Source organism: Taurulus bubalis, assembly GCF_910589615.1.
Source record: "Taurulus bubalis genome assembly, chromosome: 4".
Lineage (NCBI taxonomy): Eukaryota > Metazoa > Chordata > Actinopteri > Perciformes > Cottidae > Taurulus > Taurulus bubalis.
The window spans coordinates 13,795,733-13,817,695 of record NC_136592.1 but is presented as its reverse complement, the minus strand read 5'-3'; the positions used below and the strand labels follow the sequence as shown (position 1 = coordinate 13,817,695).

At 41.1% G+C, this 21,963-nt stretch overlaps 1 protein-coding gene across 2 annotated transcripts in view; it reads left to right on the top strand.

Annotated features, from left to right (window-relative positions):
- The window catches only part of sbf2 (SET binding factor 2), a gene marked incomplete at its 5' end in the record, with an annotated part of 81,838 nt that overhangs the window by 40,963 nt on the left and 18,912 nt on the right, over nucleotides 1-21,963 (top strand). For both annotated transcript variants that reach the window (XM_079216599.1, XM_079216598.1), the window contains 16 exons: nucleotides 1,009-1,117; nucleotides 1,489-1,602; nucleotides 1,841-1,918; nucleotides 2,143-2,256; nucleotides 3,086-3,214; nucleotides 3,480-3,578; nucleotides 3,772-3,976; nucleotides 4,153-4,262; nucleotides 4,900-5,049; nucleotides 10,052-10,120; nucleotides 16,586-16,756; nucleotides 17,214-17,485; nucleotides 18,381-18,553; nucleotides 18,776-18,849; nucleotides 21,095-21,290; nucleotides 21,557-21,684. In XM_079216599.1, coding sequence (XP_079072725.1) covers nucleotides 1,009-1,117; nucleotides 1,489-1,602; nucleotides 1,841-1,918; nucleotides 2,143-2,256; nucleotides 3,086-3,214; nucleotides 3,480-3,578; nucleotides 3,772-3,976; nucleotides 4,153-4,262; nucleotides 4,900-5,049; nucleotides 10,052-10,120; nucleotides 16,586-16,756; nucleotides 17,214-17,485; nucleotides 18,381-18,553; nucleotides 18,776-18,849; nucleotides 21,095-21,290; nucleotides 21,557-21,684 — 2,191 coding nt within the window. The remainder of the gene's footprint in view (nucleotides 1-1,008; nucleotides 1,118-1,488; nucleotides 1,603-1,840; nucleotides 1,919-2,142; nucleotides 2,257-3,085; nucleotides 3,215-3,479; nucleotides 3,579-3,771; nucleotides 3,977-4,152; nucleotides 4,263-4,899; nucleotides 5,050-10,051; nucleotides 10,121-16,585; nucleotides 16,757-17,213; nucleotides 17,486-18,380; nucleotides 18,554-18,775; nucleotides 18,850-21,094; nucleotides 21,291-21,556; nucleotides 21,685-21,963) is intronic.

Here is a 21,963-nt window from a genome sequence, read left to right as displayed (position 1 = left end):
CAGATCATGTGACTTTTTTCGAGCATCTCGGCTGGTGTCATGACTTCCTTGGCTTGTGATTCAACAGATGATTAACTTTGTTCATTATTGTATTGACTGCTAGAAACAAGTATGTTTGGATAAAATCACTCTTTAAGATAAAAAAAAAAATGGACAGGGATATACAAACCTTGTATATCTAGTAAATGTAAAAGATTTTTTCCACTCACTTTTCAGAATTCACTTTTACTGGAATTGCCTTTCCTTGTGCAGTGATTAACTTCCTTCCCTCTTGAGAAATAATACATGCAATACTATATGTATCTTGTGAAAGACATGATTTAAAGTCAGAGGGAAGTTTAGTAGAGATAATGTTTCTCCCCTGTATTACATTTTTACAAATTCATACCACGACGTTGCTGCTTTGCTTCCATATAAATTCATTCATCAAGTGAGACATAACAAACGCAACAAAACAGGTGAATAAACAGTGGCAGACAAAACATATCAGACATGCATTAAGACAATAGGCCGTTTTTAGAGCAGACATGTTGTCCTGACATTGTTGTAAAACCTCAGGCATTACTAATAACATTAATTATGGCTCTGTTTTTAGTGCCCAATAATCTGAGCAAAATAAAACAACCACTAGAATCGCTACGGCACATTTCAGAAGCACATTTTCTTGTTCTCACGGGCTGCTTTAAATAAGTAACGCACATTTATTTGATCATCTGACCTGGTCCCTATACCCGTTTGCCAATCATCCGTCATTATTGATGGTCTTTTTTTTAGCATTTTGTTCTGGGTACATCTCCTGTGAAAGCAGCAATAGTCACTCTATCATTATGCTGTTTATCAGTTATGAAGTAATGATTGTCCATGTTGTGTAGAATAACGTAACCTCAAACACAGGAAGTACATTTGAAGCTTTCAGTTGCACACTCAATTCTCAGTTTTTCCCCATCTGTCTTCCTCGTCTCATTGGATACACTGTGTATTTACTGTTATGTCCCTTCCTGTGTTCAGTTACCCATACATCCCCATTCTGCCTTCCCGGCTGCTGGAGGTGCTGAGCTCACCCACTCCCTTCATCATTGGCGTTCACTCCATGTTTCAGACTGAAATCCAGGACCTGGTGAGTGAAGATGTGTCACAGGCATCCAGCAATCTCTTGTCCTTATTCACAGAACTGGAAGATCCTACATTGTTCAATGCTGTCAATAACTTGTGAATCATGAACAAATATTGGAGTTTGTTTTTATATCCTAAATTGTGATATTGATTGACTTTCAACTGACCAGGGGATTTTTTTTAATAAAAAAACAAAAAAACTTTGGTTTCATGATGTTGTTACACAAGAAGATGAAGTCATCTGCACTTCAGCAAGATGTTTATTTAACTGGTTTCGGCGAATCCTCGTCAGGCATACGTGTCATTGCTCACAGCACTCTCTTCAGCTGCAATCAAACCACCTGACCTGTCTGTGCTTTATGTGTGTATAACCAGTTGGATGTTATCATTGCGGACCTGGATGGAGGCACGATACAGATTCCTGAGTGCATTCAATTGTCCCAGCTCCCTGAACCTCTGTTACACCAAACGCAGACGTCCCTGTCCCTGGTAAGCAAAAACATACACATACAGGTGCAGCCCTGTTATTTAAATGATCAGAATTTGATGACATTTGAGCAAGCAAAAAATAATGAATTAATGAAAGCATTCAACTGTCAACAGCAAGTATACAAATCAAAGTTATCCTGTATTATCTGGTTACTCATCGTGTACCATTGTTCCTTATATTTATTGTTGTTGAAATGAAGACAAGTAAATAATGTGGAGAAACATTTATTCTGTGTAGGTTTTGCACCCTGATCTGGAGATAGCAGACAATGCATTCCCTCCGCCTCGCACTGCTCCCTCCAACCTCAAGTTGTTGGTAAGTCAGCATCACTATCAAATATCCTTCTTTCATTTGCGGTCCTCCAGGGGAAAAAAAAGAAGTATCTTATGGGCTAAAGGTTAGCGTTTGAGTGGGAGCACTAACTGACGGTAACCCATTACTCTAAAAATAAATTGCACTTCTGTTGCGTAATTAACTTATCAGACTGCATTTGTGGCATAGTTGTTTGATGGCGTGTGTGTTTTGTGTGTGTGTTCCAGGATAAGGAGGTGAGGGCCGTCTTTCTCAGGTTGTTTGCACAACTCTTCCAGGGCTACAGGTCCTGCCTGCAGCTCATCCGCATCCATTCTGAACCCGTTATTCACTTTCACAAGGTAAGATAACAACATAATGGAATTCCCAGTGCTGAAATTAATGTTTTGCAAAAAAAAAAAAATCCAATAGGTGACCTAAGAATAAACTAATTTAGCAAATACTGACTTTTTTCTTTTTTCGCTGCCAAGAATGTTTTAGTCTGAGTCAAGCAGTGGGGGTAGATAAACCAGGGGGTCAGGGGTGTGTGTGTGTGCGTGTGCGTGTACGTGCCGCGCACATGTTGTTCTTTAGTGTGTTGCTGAGGCTTCATGACTCTTCCGTGAAGCTATCCTTTTGTTTATGCAAGCTTCGGACACAGTCCCGTAACCTTGGGCAAAGCCCGGCAATGAGCCATATGAAACGTATTAGGTTTACATTTTCGTTTTGTGCCGGGGTTTTTTGTTTGTTCGTGTCTGTGATGTCTCCGTGGTAACCGCTCAGCACATCTTCCTCAAAGTACCCCACATGGATCACATTATAAACAAATGCTCCGCTTTTTTGCCTGGAACTGCTGAGTGGGGGAAGGCTTAAGTGACCTGTGTTTTATCTCTTCATCCCACAAGCACAAATAATTATGCGTAAAGTAAATTCAATGTAGTAATTTCTAACTAGATTTATTTCCCTTATTGTGCATGCAGAAGAATCATATCCATCTTATCCATGACTTTTAACAATACAAGATGCTGGCCCCCTTGCTGAGAATTTTCTTTTAAACATTTTGTAATCTTGTGCTAAAAATGTCTGGGATTACTATGCTTGCTTTTCAGTGTGCAGCAAATCCATATGAACAAGAATACATTGCTCCCATCTGTGTGGGATTGTAACTGATCTATTTCTGACATTATCCAGACTGCCTTCCTGGGCCAGCGAGGCCTCATTGAGAATGATTTTCTGACCAAGGTTTTGGATGGCATGGCCTTCGCTGGCTTTGTCTCAGACAGAGGTCCGCCTTACCGAGCCTGCGATCTCTTTGATGAGGTACTGTACCACGATGCTCCACTTAAAGCTGAACTTTGCCCTTCACTTTTTAGCTGTAAGTGGAGAACTTCATATACAAAGTTATTACACTAAAGCAACTGTGAAAGATTTTTTAATGTGGACTGGTGACATACGGACAATACTCTATCAGTTATGATGGTGACCTAGGTATGCTGCAGGAGCACTGTGATACTTTTAGATGTATTTTCTAGATGTTCCAGCCTGTCTAATAGTCAATATTACTGTGTTGTTGTGTGTTTTGTAGCTGGTGGCCTTAGACACTGACAGCTTTAAGGAAGAAGAGGTCAGCCCTGCCAATCTGCAGAAGCACATCAGGACATTCTCTGAGCAGCTATACAGAAATGTAAGACTTTGTGCGAATATCTACAGCTATATCTCCGTTGTTGTATTTGTGTTGTACTTTATAGGATATATATATATATATATTTATATATTTCCTCATTTTAGCATGCTCTGCACACACCTGCTGTACATCCACTGTACATACAGCTGTGTATCCTATTAATACAAGTGGTTCACTGGCACGTGTACTATAGGAGAACCCAAACCCCCACATGGCATTCCAGAAAGTGCCTCGGCCTTCGGAGGGATCCCACCTGCGGGTGCACCAGGTACCCTTCCCCCTGCTGGATGACGAACAGGTGGAGAAAATGATGCAAGAGGGTGTGTCAAAGCACAGCACCGCACCTCCTTCTACACGATCTGAGAAAAAGTGTGTTGTACCTGCTGGACCACCCGTCGGTACGGTCAACCTTCTACTGCTGTATCGTACATGCAGACTGTTGTGATGAGGCTTTACATAGCTGCAATCTTGTGTTAAATCTCTTTTACAGTAATAATTATTTGACTTCTTTGATGTTTGCAGCCGCTATAGTTTTAACCTGATTCCCCTCCTATTGTGTCGTTCTGTATTCTAGTGTCCATCATGGGTAAGAGTGCCTCCGTGTTTAACAGCGCTCGCAGGCTGGAGGTGGTGCGGGGCTGCATTTCCTTCATCTTTGACAACAAGACTCTGGAGACTGAAAAGGTGATGCACAATGTCTTTCCTCAGGGGAGCTCCTCAACCTTTCAACAAGCTCATTAACTGAAGACATCTTTGAGTTACACCGAATCAGCAGACCGTTAAGGGGCTGTAGATCTCTCCTCACCTTCATCATTCTCGTATCTTTCAGCAGCCACACAGAAATAGGGCCTGTAGTCAAACACTCCATCCATGATGCAATAGTTATTGTTTTAACACAGAGGTTAATCGGTTCCTGTCCTCTAAAAGCATCTACACTACACAAAGCTGTCCTTCGTTGTAGCCCCATGTTTTTGATTCTACCCAATATGCAATTGGGAATGTATTTAAATGGGATTTACTCTTCTTTTTTTTGCCCCCCATAAGCCTGTAAATTCTTCACTGCCAAATGGTCATTAACCATGCAGCTGGCCATCGTAGCTGGGAGTACTAAAAATAAAAATCTCTTCTTTAATCAATATTTCATAAAACAGGGGTTCCTCAAAAAGCCTGAAAATCGCAGGAAGCAAAACATAATAATTTAACCATAACAAATTATCAATTATTTATATCTCTAATCAACCTCTCTTATCAGGTCAGCCACTTTATTTTTTAGGTATTTTTTCTTTTATTAAACCCACTTTGTCCACCTTTCTCTCAACAGGCGCTGCCAGCTGCACTGCGCGCACTGAAAGGCAAGGCAGCACGCCAGTGTCTGACTGAGGAACTGAGTCTTCATGTTCAGCAAAACCGTGCCATACTGGACCACCAACAGTTTGATTACATCATTCGTATGATGAACTGTGCCCTCCAGGTAAGTCATGCCAACACAAGTCATAGACGCATCAGTAACTGTGATGTGCAATAGGCTGCCATCAAAATTATATCTGTTTTTACTGTTGAATAATATGATTGTATTTATGTGGATCCACTGATAAAATAACTGAAACTTTGTATACAAGTTTAAAATTTGAATTTTTTCGATTCTGTTTCAAACAGGAATATGACTGGTTTTGTCCAATATGCTTATTGTGTTATTCTTAACAATTAATAATTACAATATAACATAAAATAATTTGTAAAAACTGTTGGTACTGTGGGACATATCTGGTTGAATGTTTTAGCGCTGGCTGTACCACACATTTACAGCAGATGCCATATTTTATGAGTTGCTGTTGGTTCTAGTTTAACATGAGCAATGTGTAAGCGTGACAGTAGTACACATGCACATGTAGACACAGGCATGTCCATCCTCTTCTGCTTATTTTTTCTTCATTTATTTTAACGTTTTAACAACAAACGGACAGCATGTTGGAGTGCTGCGCCCCAGCGTTGCTGCTTGTTGTTTATCAGCCAGCATGTGTGTCGCTTTCTGGTGTCCTCATGCCTCGGCTACTTGTCAAAGTGTGTAAGTAATGTTTTTTTGTGCAGCTCTTAAAGAGTCAGTGAGGCTTCACTCAGCCAGAGCAGCCGGGTCTTTATTGGTAGTTCCTCATATTTTACTGCCTTGAATCAGCCTTGCCAAGGATTTTTATCATGTTAAGCAGTCCTCACAGAGTGCAACTTTTATGGAGTGACTTTAGATTCCAGTCATCCCCCCCCAAACATTTTTTATAGAAAGCCAATTAACCCCAGCATCTTCCCCGGCCAAGGACAATCAAAGTCTTTCACGTGTCATTTGCTTCACTACTATAATATCTACCTGGCAAGGCTACTGACTTGCAAAATTAATTATTTATGTTTTTGCACATATGCTGGAAGACATGAAAAGAAAAGCTTGTTGCATCATTTCTTTTTATGGCGCATGATTTCCAGAAGCAGAGATGAGTACTGATCTTACAGTAGTTTATTGTTCATTTGTCGAAAAGCTAAAAATGACAAGAAGTCAGGATAAAACTACCATTAGAATAAAACCACCATCTCTTTTGCATGGCTTCTTTAGTCAAGACTTGTATTATAGTTTAAATGAATGCAAAGCTGCGTACTATTTGGTTGTCACACTCTTGTGAACATTGCTGATTGCCAGGCAACAGTGCGTCTTTTTACGAGTTGAAATGAGATCTTTATGTGTTGGCTTTTGTTGGAATAGATTAATAATGATAAATTTGTTCAAGAATTGTTCCAAAGTGGCCCATTAAGTTTTGGCTATAATAATTCATATTAAAATAACTTCTTTACCTTTTAAACATTTCTACAATACAAAATGATAGAGGTCTGTCCCACCTAACTTATTTGATATGTCATAAATGCTGCGGAAAAGTGAATAATCAGCTAAACATGGGTAAAAAACATCATAATTTTACACATAGAGTTAAGATTTGATGTGGAGTGCATGGTTGTTTACCGCAACATGGGAAAAGACTTTGTCAGCATTGTTTGATGGCTTTTTTCATTTTATTTATTTGTATTGAGTATGTATTATTTGTCATTTCATCTCAACGTCAAAATGGAAGCCAGGCATTTGTTCCTGACTTTCATTTCTTGGTTTCAGCTCGGCTGTGAGGGATTTGTCTCAGATGATCTGTGAAAGGAAGATAAATAGTAAATGCTAGGCCAGTAATTACTTTCATATTCTGCGTGCTGCCTTTCTTTCAACACCCAGCCACGTAGGAACCTTAAAATGATATTACAAAGTCAGTGAGTATGTGCAAGAGATCCTTCGGTGCTTAACAAAAGCCAAAGTGACCTACTCTGTAAAAAATGTTGCTTTCTCTTTGTAAAATGACAACATGATGCCTCATTAGGATTTCTGGCGTCCATGTTGATGTGACACATTGATTTTGAATGACATCATCATTATGAGGCTAAGCACAACATTTAGTGTTTAACTAGTAACTTCAGGCAAGTGACGGTTCTGTTGTCTGGTTGCAATCAGTGTTCGCAGCGGAGCAGAGCAACAGGAAGTGGTATTTATCAGAAATAGGTCGAAGGTGAGGACTTTAGAGAGAGGTGCTACTGTACCTTGTTAGTACTCATTCTTCATGTTATTTGTAGTATATAAAAATGTTGATGCCTTCTCTGGAATGAGTTGATGTGTTCAGAAACTGTTTACAGTGAAGCATTTAAACATCTGTTGTAATCCTTATCTGTGCTGTTTTTGTCATGAATCACTCACAGTAACAACCCTCATTGGGGTATTTTAGTTAATTGTGTGTGTGTGTGTGTGTGTGTGTGTGTGTGTGCGTGTGTGCGTGCGTGCGTGCGTGCGTGTGTGTCAGTGCTGCAGCTTCTAGAAGTAAATGTTGCGCAAACCATGTGGGGGAATGAGTCCTGCTGTGGATGCATCCTGGCATCCCAACCATTTCCTGTCAGATAGGATTATGAGCCCTCTGCGCTCTGCTGTCTCATGGCCGAGGGCCTCATGATGCTCAAAAACACCCTCTGACTGGCAGTTAACTGTGAGAGGGATTAGGGTGGAAGGTCCATGGGAAGCGGCCCTCAACGGCAGGGAGTCCATGATTTCTGCACGAGCTTGACCGTCTGATGTGCAAGAGCACCCGTTACACACAGGCTTAATTCTCCCCCTTTTGGTGATTCAAGCAGAAGTTAACTTTGATAGCCTCTGAGCTGAGACATTTTAGTTTGTCCACAGCCAAAATAATCTACGTAAAGAATGCCGTAAATGTCAGTTAATTTCACTGCTTTCCTGGAAAGTGCTAACTTCTCTGAAACACAGGAAGCTGCTTTTTGTTCACATCCTCCAGTGCTTCTGTCACGTGCCCATGCTTCTTGTTTTTTATCACTGTATATGTGTCTTGAGACTGAATAGCTTTGTTAGTCATCATTGCTATCATAGCTGCTGCAGCTTCAAGAATGAGGGAGAAAATGGTGAAATAATATGAGGAAAGGAAGTCGGCAGGGTGTCCTCGCAAACAGAAATATGGCGGCCCTTCTCTCCCTCCATTCTTGAAATACCAAATAAAGCATGTGGCTCTATTCAGCTCTGACAATGATTGAGTCTCAAAAAGTATGAATACAATACCTTTACCTTTTATCAAGTTCCTAGAAACCGCTCTGCTCAGGTTTCACTTTTCATTCAGTCTTATCTCAGACCTGCTGCAGGTTTCACTGCTTATCTGTTTGCTTAGTTACGTTGAGCTGTCACTTTGCCCCCGGGCTGTAGCTTAAGTACACCTGATAGTAAAAACTTTATATTAGATATGATGTGTTGATGCAGCCTCTGGACAAAGCTTTTCTCCATCTGAAGCATGACTGCAGCATTTTCTCTGCTAAAGAAATGTCTGTTCTCGCATGTTTCTGTTACAAAGAACCGATGACATGCATCGCTGAACTTCACTCTTTTCTTTATTTTTTTATTTTTTATAATACTGGTTTGTTAATTATTCACTCTTTTCTGCCAGTGTGTTTCCACTTGTTGTTCTGCTTTGACTGGGGGCCATGAACTTGTGTAACCTGCAGCATTGTTAGGGATGCTGGTAAACAATGCTTTGGTGCCGCTCCAAGCTGGAACATTTCCCCGCAGCCCAAATAACTGCAAAGAGAAACACAAGCGACAAGAATAATAAAACAGAAACTATGTTGCTTAGTCGACGGGGGGGGGGGGTTGGAGGGGGCCAGGCTTTCATGTGTCGCCGTGGAACCTGTGTTTTGCATTTTCTCCCCTCTTTACATTCTTGTGTGTGTGTGTGTGTGCGTGTGTGTGTGTGTGTGTCTGTGTGTGTGTTTTTTTTTTTTTTTTTGGGGGGGAGGACTGGCGGTAACGGAGGCCCCCATCAAAGAACACTATCAGAAAGTGCAGCATTCTTCTCCCTATCTCTCCCGCCAAAATGACTACTCGGATAAGTCTCTTATAGTATGTTGCATAGTTTTAGACTGTTTTGAATGCAATTAAGACAAATGTGTGTTAGTTAAACATTTTCTGGATATGTGAAGTCCCACTGAGGGTTATGAGGTGCGGCACCGGGTCAAATCAAGTTTCCTCTGGCTATTCTAGATAAGTACCAATTTCCTGTGAATTAAGTACTTTTAAATCTTTTATTCTCCTGTTGTCAATGTTCTTTGCGATCTCTATGAGAAAAGTTTAGTTTGGGCCCCTAAGTCCCCCGCTCTAAGCCTCTTAATTTACTATTCATCTTAATACCCTTCTCTTGAAAGCACCTCTAAGCGTCGCCTCTTTGACCTGAAACAATCCATAATACTTAAACACTTCAGCATGATGTGCAAATGTCAAGGAGGGAATATTTTCAACTATTCCCTGATAGAAAAATTAATTACAAAAAAAACGGTAAAATTGTGCTTTCTGGCTCGTCATGCCTTCTTGATAAATGGACACAGCATGTTATGGCAAAAATGACTGTTTTTTATGCAGCGCCTTGCAATTTTCCTCAATGAGACTTGTAAAGCAATCTACGTAGGTCAAGAATGAAAAACATAAAATTACCAATAAATTGAACGCTGGAAAGCTCTGACAATTGTGTCAAGGCAGGGATTATATAAGGCTATTGAAAGCATATGTCCTAATATTGGAGCAGAGCACAGTTAGAGGCAGACTTTTTATTTATTTATTTTAGCGTTGCCCTGATATTTAACAGGGCAGGAGTGTCTTTATGAAACAAAATGAAATGAAGTTTGCTCCCCGTGATCTCCGCAGACAACAGTGTTGTAATAACAAAGTGGTTATTTTTTAGGTTATCAATATTGTTTCTCCTCAAGCCTCGGGGTGTCTGACATCTGTTGAAAACTTGTGCTTCTTGTTTTTGGGCACCAGTGGAAAAAAGGTGTTTTCAGAGCTGTGTAACATGTCTCCTGCTGTGTGCCGCTCTGCTCTCACTCCTCCCCTGTTGTTTGACCCACAGGACTGCTCCAGCTCGGAGGAGTACACGGTGGCTGCTGCACTGCTGCCCCTGTCAACAGCCTTTTACAGGGTAAGGAAATGAATAAAAAATTAGGATATATGCAAGTTCGATTCAATGCTTGTGTTTCTCATATGGTCATCATTATGCATACACACCACTGCCTGGTAGCGTAGTGTGGAATTGTACACACCTAATAAATACTTTTTCATTTACACACATGCATACTGTTTGAGCTGCTGAAATTACTGTCGCCACTCCAATACATTTGAGGTGAATGACATTTGAACGATTTAACATTTAAAAAAATTAACTTAAAGCTTTAAAGGCAGATTGAGTTGAATTCATTAGCTGTGGTTTGTAAACACAACATTCACAACAAGTTTATCACAACTAGTTTATCCAAATTCTTTGTAAAAAAAAAAAAAAGGGATTTAAGGGATCCTATATTGTACCTAAATTGTACTATCTGCCAATATATTGTTAATAATCATATATTGTTTTTTGTAACTCTCATGAATCCATATCCGTGTCGCCCCAAAAATGTCCAGTACAGGCTGTAATGAACTCTGCACTTTAGAGGAGGAGGAGGCAGGGTAAGAGCCTTTGCTGATCTCTCAAGCGTGGTCATGAGAACAGCATGTTAAAACCTCCATGGAAGAGTGTAGAGGACGGGCCATGGCCTTTGGTTTCCAAACCACATAATCAACACAGGGTAGCTGCGTTGTTCACCGCAGCTTTGTCCCAACAGCTTGCTCGTTGCTATGGGGACCGACACAACTGTCCAGCTTTGAGGTGGGTACCAGTGCCATACCCTAATGGGCTGGACTGGGACCTGACCTCTCCCTCCACATGACTCATCCAGTTCACATGCCACAGGCTGATGCAGTTCTCTTAGATAAGACGTATGTTGTTTTTCTTGTTTCTCTTTAGGGCCTTCAGTATTTCAGATTCATCCTTTATGTCATGCTTGTTTAATGAAGAATTTACCACTGCAAAGTCATTTCTGTTTTAGAAGACTATCCATTCATTGTTGATCGCAATTCTGACGCAATGGAGCGATCTCCAGCCATTGTTGTAAGAAGATTATAAATTATTTTCTTGTCTGGAGCATTGGCGGCTAATTAGAGGAAATAATATTTTTAGAATTTTCCCTCGTTATTTACAGATGATCGGAACTGGTGACAAGCTCGAGCTCTGCCTCACCCAGAGGGTGAAAAGTAGGGAGGGAATCTGCCCAAATGTTCTGTAATCTCTAGTTTAGTCGCACAAAGATCATGCAGTGAAAATGTGAGAAAACAAAGTTTGGAATTGGAGCATCTCAGCAGCTGTTATCATGGGTGTGAAGACATACATGATCCTTTTTTAAGTATTACAAAATGCAGCCGTACAAGTTTGTTAACATCAATGGGATGCCATCATTTTGCCAAGAACAATATGTCCCATGACACTTCAGCAGACATAACCTTCTCATCTTTCTGAGGACCCTCACTACACATGAGGCTCTTCTAACGTGAAACTTGTCTAACAACCTCTGAACCATTGCTTATACATTACAGTAGCTCTGTGTGGGGAATACATTATACAGCAACTTATTAACTTGTCCTTAAATCTGACCGTGGAAGTAATTGAAAAAAATGCATTGTATCTTTTGAGAATTGTTTTTATTTTTATTCTTTACCTCGGAAGAGATCGATATTGTTGATTGTGCTTCCTGTTGACAACCAGGAAAGGCTGTTGTTTCTCTCACTGTTATAAACTTTGTTGTGCAATGTGTCTATAAAATCTCCTAATACTGCCCAAGAGCTCTGCGTTAGAGGTGGTCCTGCAGTGCCATTGTTCCATTGTTTTAAGAAAGGTCTGCTTCTTGTAAATGCCATTAGGAAATATTTTTTTCGAAATCAGCAAGTTTGTCTCCTGTGAATCAAATCATTAACCGCTCATAACGATTTCCTGTTTGAGTACTAGTCATTCATTTCAAGTATGATCACGACTGTGATTGTGATCCTGGTGTCGTTATACTGCGCCAATTCTCTGAGAACTACCGTCCTGTTTTCGTTGCAAAGCCCTTAAAGCCTATAAAGCCCTTTTGAGATGACATTATGTGATTCTAGGCCCCAGAGTGAGCTATAATATCGACAGCGTTTCAGGGATGTTTCAGAGAGAAAATGTTGCTATTAGTTTAGTCGTCTTCTTACTGCAGCCGTGAGCAAAAGGCTAAACTATGAGCAACATTGTCTCCCCATTTCTGAAACAATTCTTCCATATTGTCAGACTCTCTTTTTGATAAGTCCGTCATTCTTTTTTTTGGTTGCTTTGCAGAGTAGGCAGTTGTTGCCAATGATGGAATAGCAGCTTTTCCTGCACGATATTCTACTGTTGATTTAGGGTTTCACTAAAGGGACGCGCACATCTGCATTTGAACAACAGCCGATAGGAACGCCCTCTCTCTGAAATGAGCTGTGATGGGCCAAAGTCACCCGTCATTATATTTGTATAGCCTAAAAACAGTCGAGAGGGTTAGTCTAATTTTCTCTCAGACCAAATACCATGACTGGTTTTCAGAGGCAATTCTAGTTCATGTTGTTATGCTATTGCATGCCAAACACCCAGGCACCACATATTAAAGACTGTTGGTTCAAGTTCAAGAGTCAGACATTGGTCAAGTCCCTGTTTGGTATTCTTGGCCAGACTTTGGCAAGCTCACTCTGTGGTCATACTTCCAGTGCTACGGTCCCCATGGCCCTAAAGTCTCCAGGTCGGGGAACGTGGGAAGCTCCCCTCGGACTGCAACCATCTGCTCCATCTGGGGGGGGCATATTTGCTGTTGCTGATATGCAATATATCTTTCGGCCTAGATTGTGCACGGATGGTGTCATTTGGTCTGGGTAGGTGAAGTTTATCTAAATGCCACTCAACCTTTGTACAGCCCTTTGTTAGAGTTGAGGTTTTACATTTTCCTCTGGTATTAATTACCTAGCGAGTGGTGGGTTTATCAGGAGATGAACTGGTGTCATTGACGTCTGGTTCTGTTGTTATTCTGCCCTTTGTGGTCCCACATTTCATATTCCATTCTAATGTGTCACCGGAGTAAATGCCTCCTGCCGGGGACAACAGAGATTGGATACAGCGGCAAGTGAAAAAGCCAAACACCATTCTGGATAACTTCCATGTGAAGAACACTTGACTGTTGGCATTCTTTCAGCCATAGTTTATTCTTGGAGGGATTTGGCGTCTTGCTTTCTCAAACTGCTTACCACCATGTCCTCGTGAGGAAAATGACGTACCACTTTTACATCTCAGAAATGTCTAGCTCTTGACTTTACTTTGTTTTGGAACATTTATGTGACTCGTACATTGTGTTTTTACATAGGTATGTGTATGGATGCCATGACGGATTTGTTTATTAGTCTGACTTTCAACGTGTCAACATGTTTTTCCCTGTTTGTTTTACATGATGAAAGACTGTAAATACATTGTTTGAATAGAGGGTTTTCCATGGTTTCAGGATGCGAGTAGTTTTCCTCACAATACACAGACTCATATAGAATTGCAAAAATGAGGAGATGCATGCCTGACCTGTACACAATCCGTTACCACAGAGGACTGTTTCAGAGATAATGACTGTTTTGTATGTTAAATTTAGGAATGCTAGAATTTTTCCAATGCATTGTAAATAATGTTGCTGCCCTAAATCTGGTGACATATCAGACACAGCAGTCAACACTCGGTGTCTAAATACAAGTATGCACTCCCTTCAGTGACATGCACCGTCTCTCAGTCACTGAAAGACACAGTTGACATGTGATGCTGGATGGCTGTCCAGCTGATGTTTGGGGGCCACAGTCAATCATAGTGTGAACCTCGGGATCATGTCCCATAGTCCAAAACAAGATCCCAAATCCTGATAGGTTCATTTCTTTGACCTGTAGACAGCATTTTCTCCTTTCTGTCTCCTTGGGGGGTTTCCTGCTTGTTTTTCACCCATTCTCCCTCAGCTCTGCATTCCTTCTCTTCACTAGTCACACGGCCAGATGGGTCGGATAGCGCTGTACTCCCTCCTTCCCCTTCAGCTTCACTTCTCACCTTCCTTTACTCCTCCTTTTCCTGTGCTTTCTCCTCTCCTTCCCTGTCCTCCTCCTTGCCCATCTGTCTTGTGGATGTCTCTTTAAGCTCTGTATTATCATATTGGGTAGAGATGACCGCGGTCAAAATGACCTGCACATATCTGACAAGTCAAAAAAGAACAGCCAGGCTGAGTATAGACAGCATAGACAAATCACACACAAATCCCCCCTACACACACACACACACACACACACACACACACACACACACACACACACACAACATCTGCTGCAAGAAACGTAACACACTCCCGGGACAGATAGGTACTACCTAAAGGACTTCAACAACGTATTACTGTAATTGTCACCATTTATTTACAGCCTTGTTTCATTCAGATCCATTCTTAAAATCCAACCTCTTTGCTGTCAGTCAATAGTTCCACAGTCCGGTCTCAGAGTTGGTCACATTATAGCCTCTCTTCAAAACATTTCTAGCTACAGCAGATTTGTCATCCAGCGTCTCTCTGGCCTAATTCCCATACTCAATGTATGTTGGTATGCTTGGTTCCTCTGATGCTAGCAAAGTGTAATCATCTGGAGAGAACAGTTTATATAAAAAAAACTCCCATCCTTATGTTGCCACATGATTTAGCGCAACACTGCGCTCTGGCACTCCACTAGTGTCTCAGAACTGAACTACAGGTTTGAAAGTGCCATAGTCTTGTCATAATTTTCAAACAATATTTTTGGTGTCGACCTCCAAATAAAGCATCGATCAGGTGTAGGTTGTCAAAATGTTAATGTAATAGGCGTTGGTTTTTAGCCTGATAAATAAGACTGAAGTGTCATTTTTTTAGGGAGTTATTCAATATATTCTGGTCGGTAAATGTCAAATGTATTGTCTCACATTCCTTTTATTTTTCTTGTTGGCCTCTGTCATTAGTCAGCTGGATATCCTTGTGTCTTGCTTTACACCAGTGCAACATTTCCCCCCAAAAGTGTCTTCATTTTTCAGTATTTATGTAATAAGACATTTTAAGATGTTTCCCTTTCTTCTCTTTTTTCAGAAGTGATTTAAATGTTTATGATCAATTCTGTTGAAAATGTGAAAAGCTAAATATGTCTGAATCACAATGAAGACAGATGGACTTCCACACTCTGCTGTCTGGGTATGAGCTCTCCGTGTGCCGCCTGTCCTCCCGGCTCTCCTCTCTTTTGGCCTGTGGCCCATCCCACTGGGAATAGAGCTGTTTTGATTATGTCAGTTGTAAATACAGTGACCCCTCTAGTTCTCATCCTTCAAAGGCAAACTGTGTAGTGATAATGGAAATCACTGTATTGTGTCAGGCTCTGGGGAGAGAAATTAAAAGCTAATCGAATAACAAGCTTGAGCTGACTCCTGGCCTTCAGACTGTTCTGGGAGGTGGACAGTTGGTGAAAGTTGGTTTGTGGCACACTGTGCTGAACCCCAAGGTGCTCCTGCCTTAACACCTGTAGTTGACAGTGTGGGCCAGCATTACTGCCTTTAGCTGAGCACTGTATGGTATGTGCTCTCTAGTAGCTGTGTTTGCAAGCAGCAGGTGTTTTACTCTTCAGCCCGCACTAATACAACAACAACAGCACTGCTTCCAAATACATCCATACACAGATGGAAATAGGGGCGGTCCGTTGCTCCGTTAGGGTTGTTATCAGTTAAAAAGTTACGACTCACAAGGATTGATTGATTTCACTTTACAGCCCACGGATGACTTTTTTTGTGTTTTTTTTTTTTTTTTTCCACAGCATTTTGGCAAACTACTTTTCAAGAGGCACTCACTGCAGCCCAAATTCCTTCTTGATGCAAATACCCTATGAAAAATAAACTTGCACTGAGTCTGACTGCCCACAAGTAGAGCGAGGGCTGCAACGATTACGATGCAGTTGGTAACCCAGGACTGAACACAAATATTGCAGGCAGAGGATATATTGACGTTAGACAGGAGCAGCTGTCAGTAGAAATAAATTAAATATAAGAAAGACTATTATTATAGGATGTAAAAGGCTTGACCCCTTAACATATATATATATATTTTTAGTAGCTTTAAGTTTATCACAATCAACTCTCCAACAAAGATAAAGATGTTTACACTGAGTGAAATGTTATCCTCACATGTTATTTTTGGCTGTACAGTTTTGTCAAATGGAAATAGTCTCTATGGGTTGTGTGTTACGTTATACACATTTCCTCAAAATTGAGACATATTTAGGTTTTCCAGGAAACTTTCGGATTTCCCCAGGATTTTAAAACAAGGTTCTGTAAATCTGTAGTTTGGCTGTGTTGTTTTTTCTGACTGGGATTGTGACGAGGTTATGCATGTTACATTCTAATTCAGGTTGGCACATTCAAATAAGCATGCAGAGGTTTGATGTCCTACAACACAGACCTCCACTCAAAGGCATAGTGAGCTATGAAATACTTCTTGTCTCACAGAAATTGGCTGCCGGGGTGAACCAGTTTGCCTATACCTGCATTCAGGACCATCCCGTCTGGGCCAACCAGCAGTTCTGGGAGACCACTTTCTACAGCGAGGTCCAGAGTCAGATACGAGCTCTTTATCTTAACACCCCAGAGGGGAAAGACTGCATCACTGTCAGGCTAAAGGTAAGACAGGAAATGTGACCAATATGAGTAGGTATTGTGTAAGAAAATATATGAAGTCTGTTCAAACCCACTATTTTTAACCCTAATTAGAGATAGAAAGATTGAACTACAGAAAATGTCCTATTTCTAGCTTTTTAATTGCTGCTTATGTTATAGTAAACTAAATCTCTTTGGGTTTTGGACTGCTGGTTGAACAAAACATGACTTTTAAAGACATAAACCTGGTCTTAAATGGATGGATGGATATTTATTTTGTGTCTTAATATTTCTCATGGTTGTGAAATATGGGATAATGTTGCAAAATATTTAAGTAAAAATAAATGAAAAGGTAAAATCATCCTCTGGTTGAACTGTTTGCCACTCTGCAGGTCAACACTCATCAGCCATTGTTGTGTTATGAGGGGTCAGACCTAAAGTAAATCTGTTGAACTCAAACCATTTGCTCTGACCTCTCCAGGATGCAGGGCCCGAGCCAGCAGCAGGCAGCGATGAGGAGCACACAGCAATGGCCTTGGCAGCAGTACAGCTGCGTTCATGGCCCGGCCTGAGCAAGGAGAAGCAGCATGAGCTGGTGAAGAATGAGGAGAGCACTGTGTTCAGCCAGGCCATCCACTACGCCAGCCTCATGGTTTACCTGCTTGTTCCATTGGACACCAGCAAGATCAGACTGCTCCGTAACGCCCCCGTCGCAGACTGGGAGAGCGGCAGCAACAGCATCGTCACAAACAGGTCAGCATGATGGCTCTCTGTCTGAGGAGAGAAAGATTGCAATCAACTGTTGTTTGATTTTCTTCCACGTCTCTTCACTGTTCGCTAAGGACAAACAGACTGGACTAGAACATATTTTTGGCTTGTCCAGTATTTGTCAGGTAGAACAATCAGTCTTATCTGGAGGAAACCTCGAAGTATGGATTCATGATTTGGGAGTATGTGTTCCTCTTGTAATAAGGGGATGATTAGTATGTGGGCAGATGTGGCGTAAGCCACAGTCTACATGATACCTACCTATTTAGCCAAATGGAACACAGTGCCTCTCCTATTTCCGGCCCACATCCATCCTGTGGGCTTACATCGCTACTGCACAAAACAGAGTGAGGCTCACTTACTTCTATTGGGAAGTTTAAAACCCTCGGGGTCTCTTCAATGGAGCCACACTGTACTCACCCGAACCAAACGAAATAGCAGTGGAAGTGATTTCTCGTGCTCTGCAGTAACGGTGGAGAGAAATCTATCTGGGGAAGATCCCCCATTTATGTCTTTTGTTAGAATTGAAAGTCATGCACTCTAAAAACATGTTAAGCTTTGTTACCGGAAAACATAATGTAATTATTTATTTATTTTATATGTAAGCCATTTGAGCTTCATTAAAAATTGGTTCTGAACACAATGTTCCAATTTCAGTTGGTGATTTGATTCTATTTCTAATAAGAAAACAGAAACGCTGCAGCCAAGGATTGTTTGTGTCGAAATTGTCTCTCCTTTTGGCCCCAGACTTGTTTATTTCTCACAGAGGACATTTGGATCTCATCAATAACTATGAATCCAAAGGGAAGGTTACATCAGCTTCTCATGCAAAACATTTTTCTTGGCTCATTTTCATTGCGTCATCCTGTGTGTTTTACAGCATCGCCGGTAGTGTTGCAGAAAGCTTTGACACAGAAAGCGGGTTTGAGGACTCGGAGAACAGCGACGTGGTCAACTCTGTGGTCAGGTTCGTTGCCCGCTTCATCGACAAGGTGTGCACAGAGAGCGGAGTAACCCAGGAACACATCAAGAGCCTGCACAGCATGATCCCAGGTACGGGGCTCACAGTGTTCACTCGCACACTGCCGCTATCCTAATTCCTGCAGCTTTACGCAGACGTCTGTATTCTCAGCTCCTGACATTTGGCCTTAAAATCTGTAAATACACTCTCTGGTTGTAAAAACGTGTGGACATACATGTGTTTCTCTGTACTTGTCTGTATGTGTGTACTTGTGTACGTACATATGGTAGCTGACCCCAACTTGTGACCCACAGGCATCGTTGCTATGCAGATGGAGGCTCTGGAGGCAGTTCACAGAGAGAGCAGGAGGTTACCCCCCATTCAGAAGGTGAGTGTTGCTCTATTTTTAGCTGCTGGGACTTCAGTTATATGTACAGTGTACTTCCCGATACTGATTACAATACCAGTGCGTCAAAAACAGAAACAGGTCACAATTACCTTTCTAATATCTATTTTATATTGCTGTTAAAACAATACCTGATACCTGATGCAGCAGTTTAAGCTATATTAGAGGCATTTTCGATACTGGTATCTGCTTCAGAACAAGTTCAGGGTATATACAAGTGTATATACAAGTATATAGCCTGATTAGACTTTGAGATCTAAGTTAAATGTCAGCTTCCAGAATATGCAGAGTGCCGATCACATCAAAGGTTTTCCAGTCATCGTCGCACTTTACCAGGCGGACTTTGCTTTTATATGTCTGACAGCTCTTGGTTATTCCTTTCGCACACACTCATACACACAGACAAACACCATGCCAATACTGCTTTGGGAGCAACCTGGAGACCGTGGTGAGCAGTCTGGGCAGATTGCCTGTGGTCCTTTGTACGGCTAACCTCTCACACGTTTATGAGTTGGACTGCTAGCTGTAAGCAGCATGCCAGAAAATACTAAAAAGTGTGTAAACACCACTGACTCTGGATTTATGCCTAGGGTTGGGTACCGAGAACCGGTGTCAATATGGCACCGGTTCCAACACGTCCGGTACCTACCGGACCGAAAAGGCTTCCAGCGCTCACACGCAGTGCGCGCACACAGAGATCGCTGGAGACACGAGCACGAGCTTTTGAACGCCCGTCCTCGGCTTGATGGAACAAATCTCTCCAGTTGATATTACTGATGACGTGTAGTCCAGTAAAGCAGCAGTTTTAGGATCAACAGTGTCTGAGTTCTGTTGCACACGGTCCCATCAGGCCATGATGCTTGTGTCTGTTCTTTTTTTAAATATATATTGTTTATAGTTTGAAGTTAAAAGGTTTGAAGCTGTAGTTTGTCAAGTGTTTTGTATTTATTTATTTATATTTATAGTATACTTTAAACAGTTAGTATATTGTTCAATTTGAAGAAAAAAAATTCGGTTTAGGCACCGGTATCGTTTTAAAAGTATCGGTTTAGCACTGGTATTGGAAAAAACCCAAACGATACCCATCCCTATTTATGACAAGTCTGCATAGTGGTAGTCGTGGTAGGTTTAACACAAAGAAGCGAAACAAGGAATGCATGTAAGGTGCAGCTCTAATAAGAAGCCGAGCGTGCAGCAGTAATGAGGGGTGGAGGGACTTTTCTTGGTCCTGCTGTCCATTCAAAGACGTATTCAAGAAGCTCTTATTATCTCCTGGCCAGATCTCGACTCCTCCAGGTTGGCTGTGGCCTTAAGGAGAAAGGCTGCGAATGATCTAATGTCCTTTGTTCATATGTGTGACGGTGGAACAACTGAGTGTTTCTGTCCTGGATTTAGAGGCCAGAAGGAGCTGAAACAACACAGGGTGCAGACTTGACTGTTGTTAGCTACAGGTCATACAGTAGATAAAGTTGTCCCTATGAGGTTTTTTTCTGTGGTTAATAATCACTTCTGTTAATGCAGTCAATTACCTAGTAGTGATATGATATGAAGCACGTGTTACAATACAAGTTTCATATTCATTAGTTTTCTTTCATAAGAAGCATTGTGAACTTCTTTAAAACTGAAAACCAATTCCAAACCCATACAGAATATGAAAAGTACTATAACAGTAATATACAAGATATTTACTGTTTGAAACTTAACATCTCAATCTAATCGCTGACAATAATGTAAAGCAAAAGCCTACTATTGAACTTATTCTTCTAGTAGCACATGGTTTTAATCTTAAAATGATTCAATTGAGTAAGTAGAATAAAGATATGGCGTATTTGTATCTCAAAAACAGAAAAGTTTGTTTTTATTTTGTTAACGGATCATGAGTTTTGCTCAGAGGTTTGAAAATGTAACAAGGTCTCTACAGAGGGTATGAATTGGTTTTGTTTTTTTAGATTGCAATCCAACGCACGGTGTGTGAGTGTCTGTGTGTGCGCTTTTGATGATGACGTGCATGTGATGCTTAAATATGTCCAACACGGTCATGTGGTGCTGTGACTTGATTTTCTGGATTTTAGGAATCAGATTCTCTTTTGCAGAATAGTCTGAGTAATCCTTAGAGCACTTTACAATCAATGTGAAAATGTAATCTCTGACGTCCTTCATAGACCGGTAAAATGTGTGGGTATTGGTCTGTCCTTACATATAATGGGTTTTGTTTGAATCCCTTCAGCCTAAGATTCTGCGTCCGGCACTGCTTCCTGGAGAGGAGTTGGTGTCAGAGGGATTGCGGGTGCTTCTGGACCCTGATGGCAGGGAGGAGGCCACTGGGGGTCTCCAGGGGGGCCCTCACATCCTCCCAGCAGAGGGAGCCCTCTTTCTCACCACATACCGCATCATTTTCAAAGGCACCCCCCATGATCAACTGGGTAAATACTCAACCACAGCAACACTAGCTTTAAGGTCTCAATTATATGAATTCCTTTTTTTTTATTATTTCTTAGCTAATTTTTCAATGTTTATATAATACATATCTTTGTAAATATGTATATATATATTATTTATGAATTTTCTTTTTTTCATGAAAGGCAAGTTTATTACTTGGACAGAAGTGTATTTTTGGTTACTACCCTATTGTATCACAATTATTCTCAATAACATTTTTCTTTTACCATTTGTTTCTATATGCGTCCAGTGGGGGAGCAGGCAGTGATCAGAGCTTTCCCAGTGTCCACTCTGACCAAAGACAAGAAGATCAGCATCCAGAACCAGCTGCAGCAGAACATGCAGGAAGGCCTACAGCTCCGCTCTGCTTCATTTCAGGTAAACGCTGACACACTCTACACTCTTATGTTAGTCTAGTATGAACACATGTTTCCAACGATCCTAAATGGATGGGTGGACACAATGAAGTGTGTGTTTAGTTAATGTGGCTTTGTTCTAGATTTTAGATGAAAAGAAACAAACAAAAACTCACAAACAAATATCAGTGCTCACAGAGAATTCACAAACTGATATATAAGTCATAACACTTGAAAAAAAATGAACAATCTGTGCGGCACAGAAACCCCACTGTCTTGTGTTTTATAACATGAGCTTGAT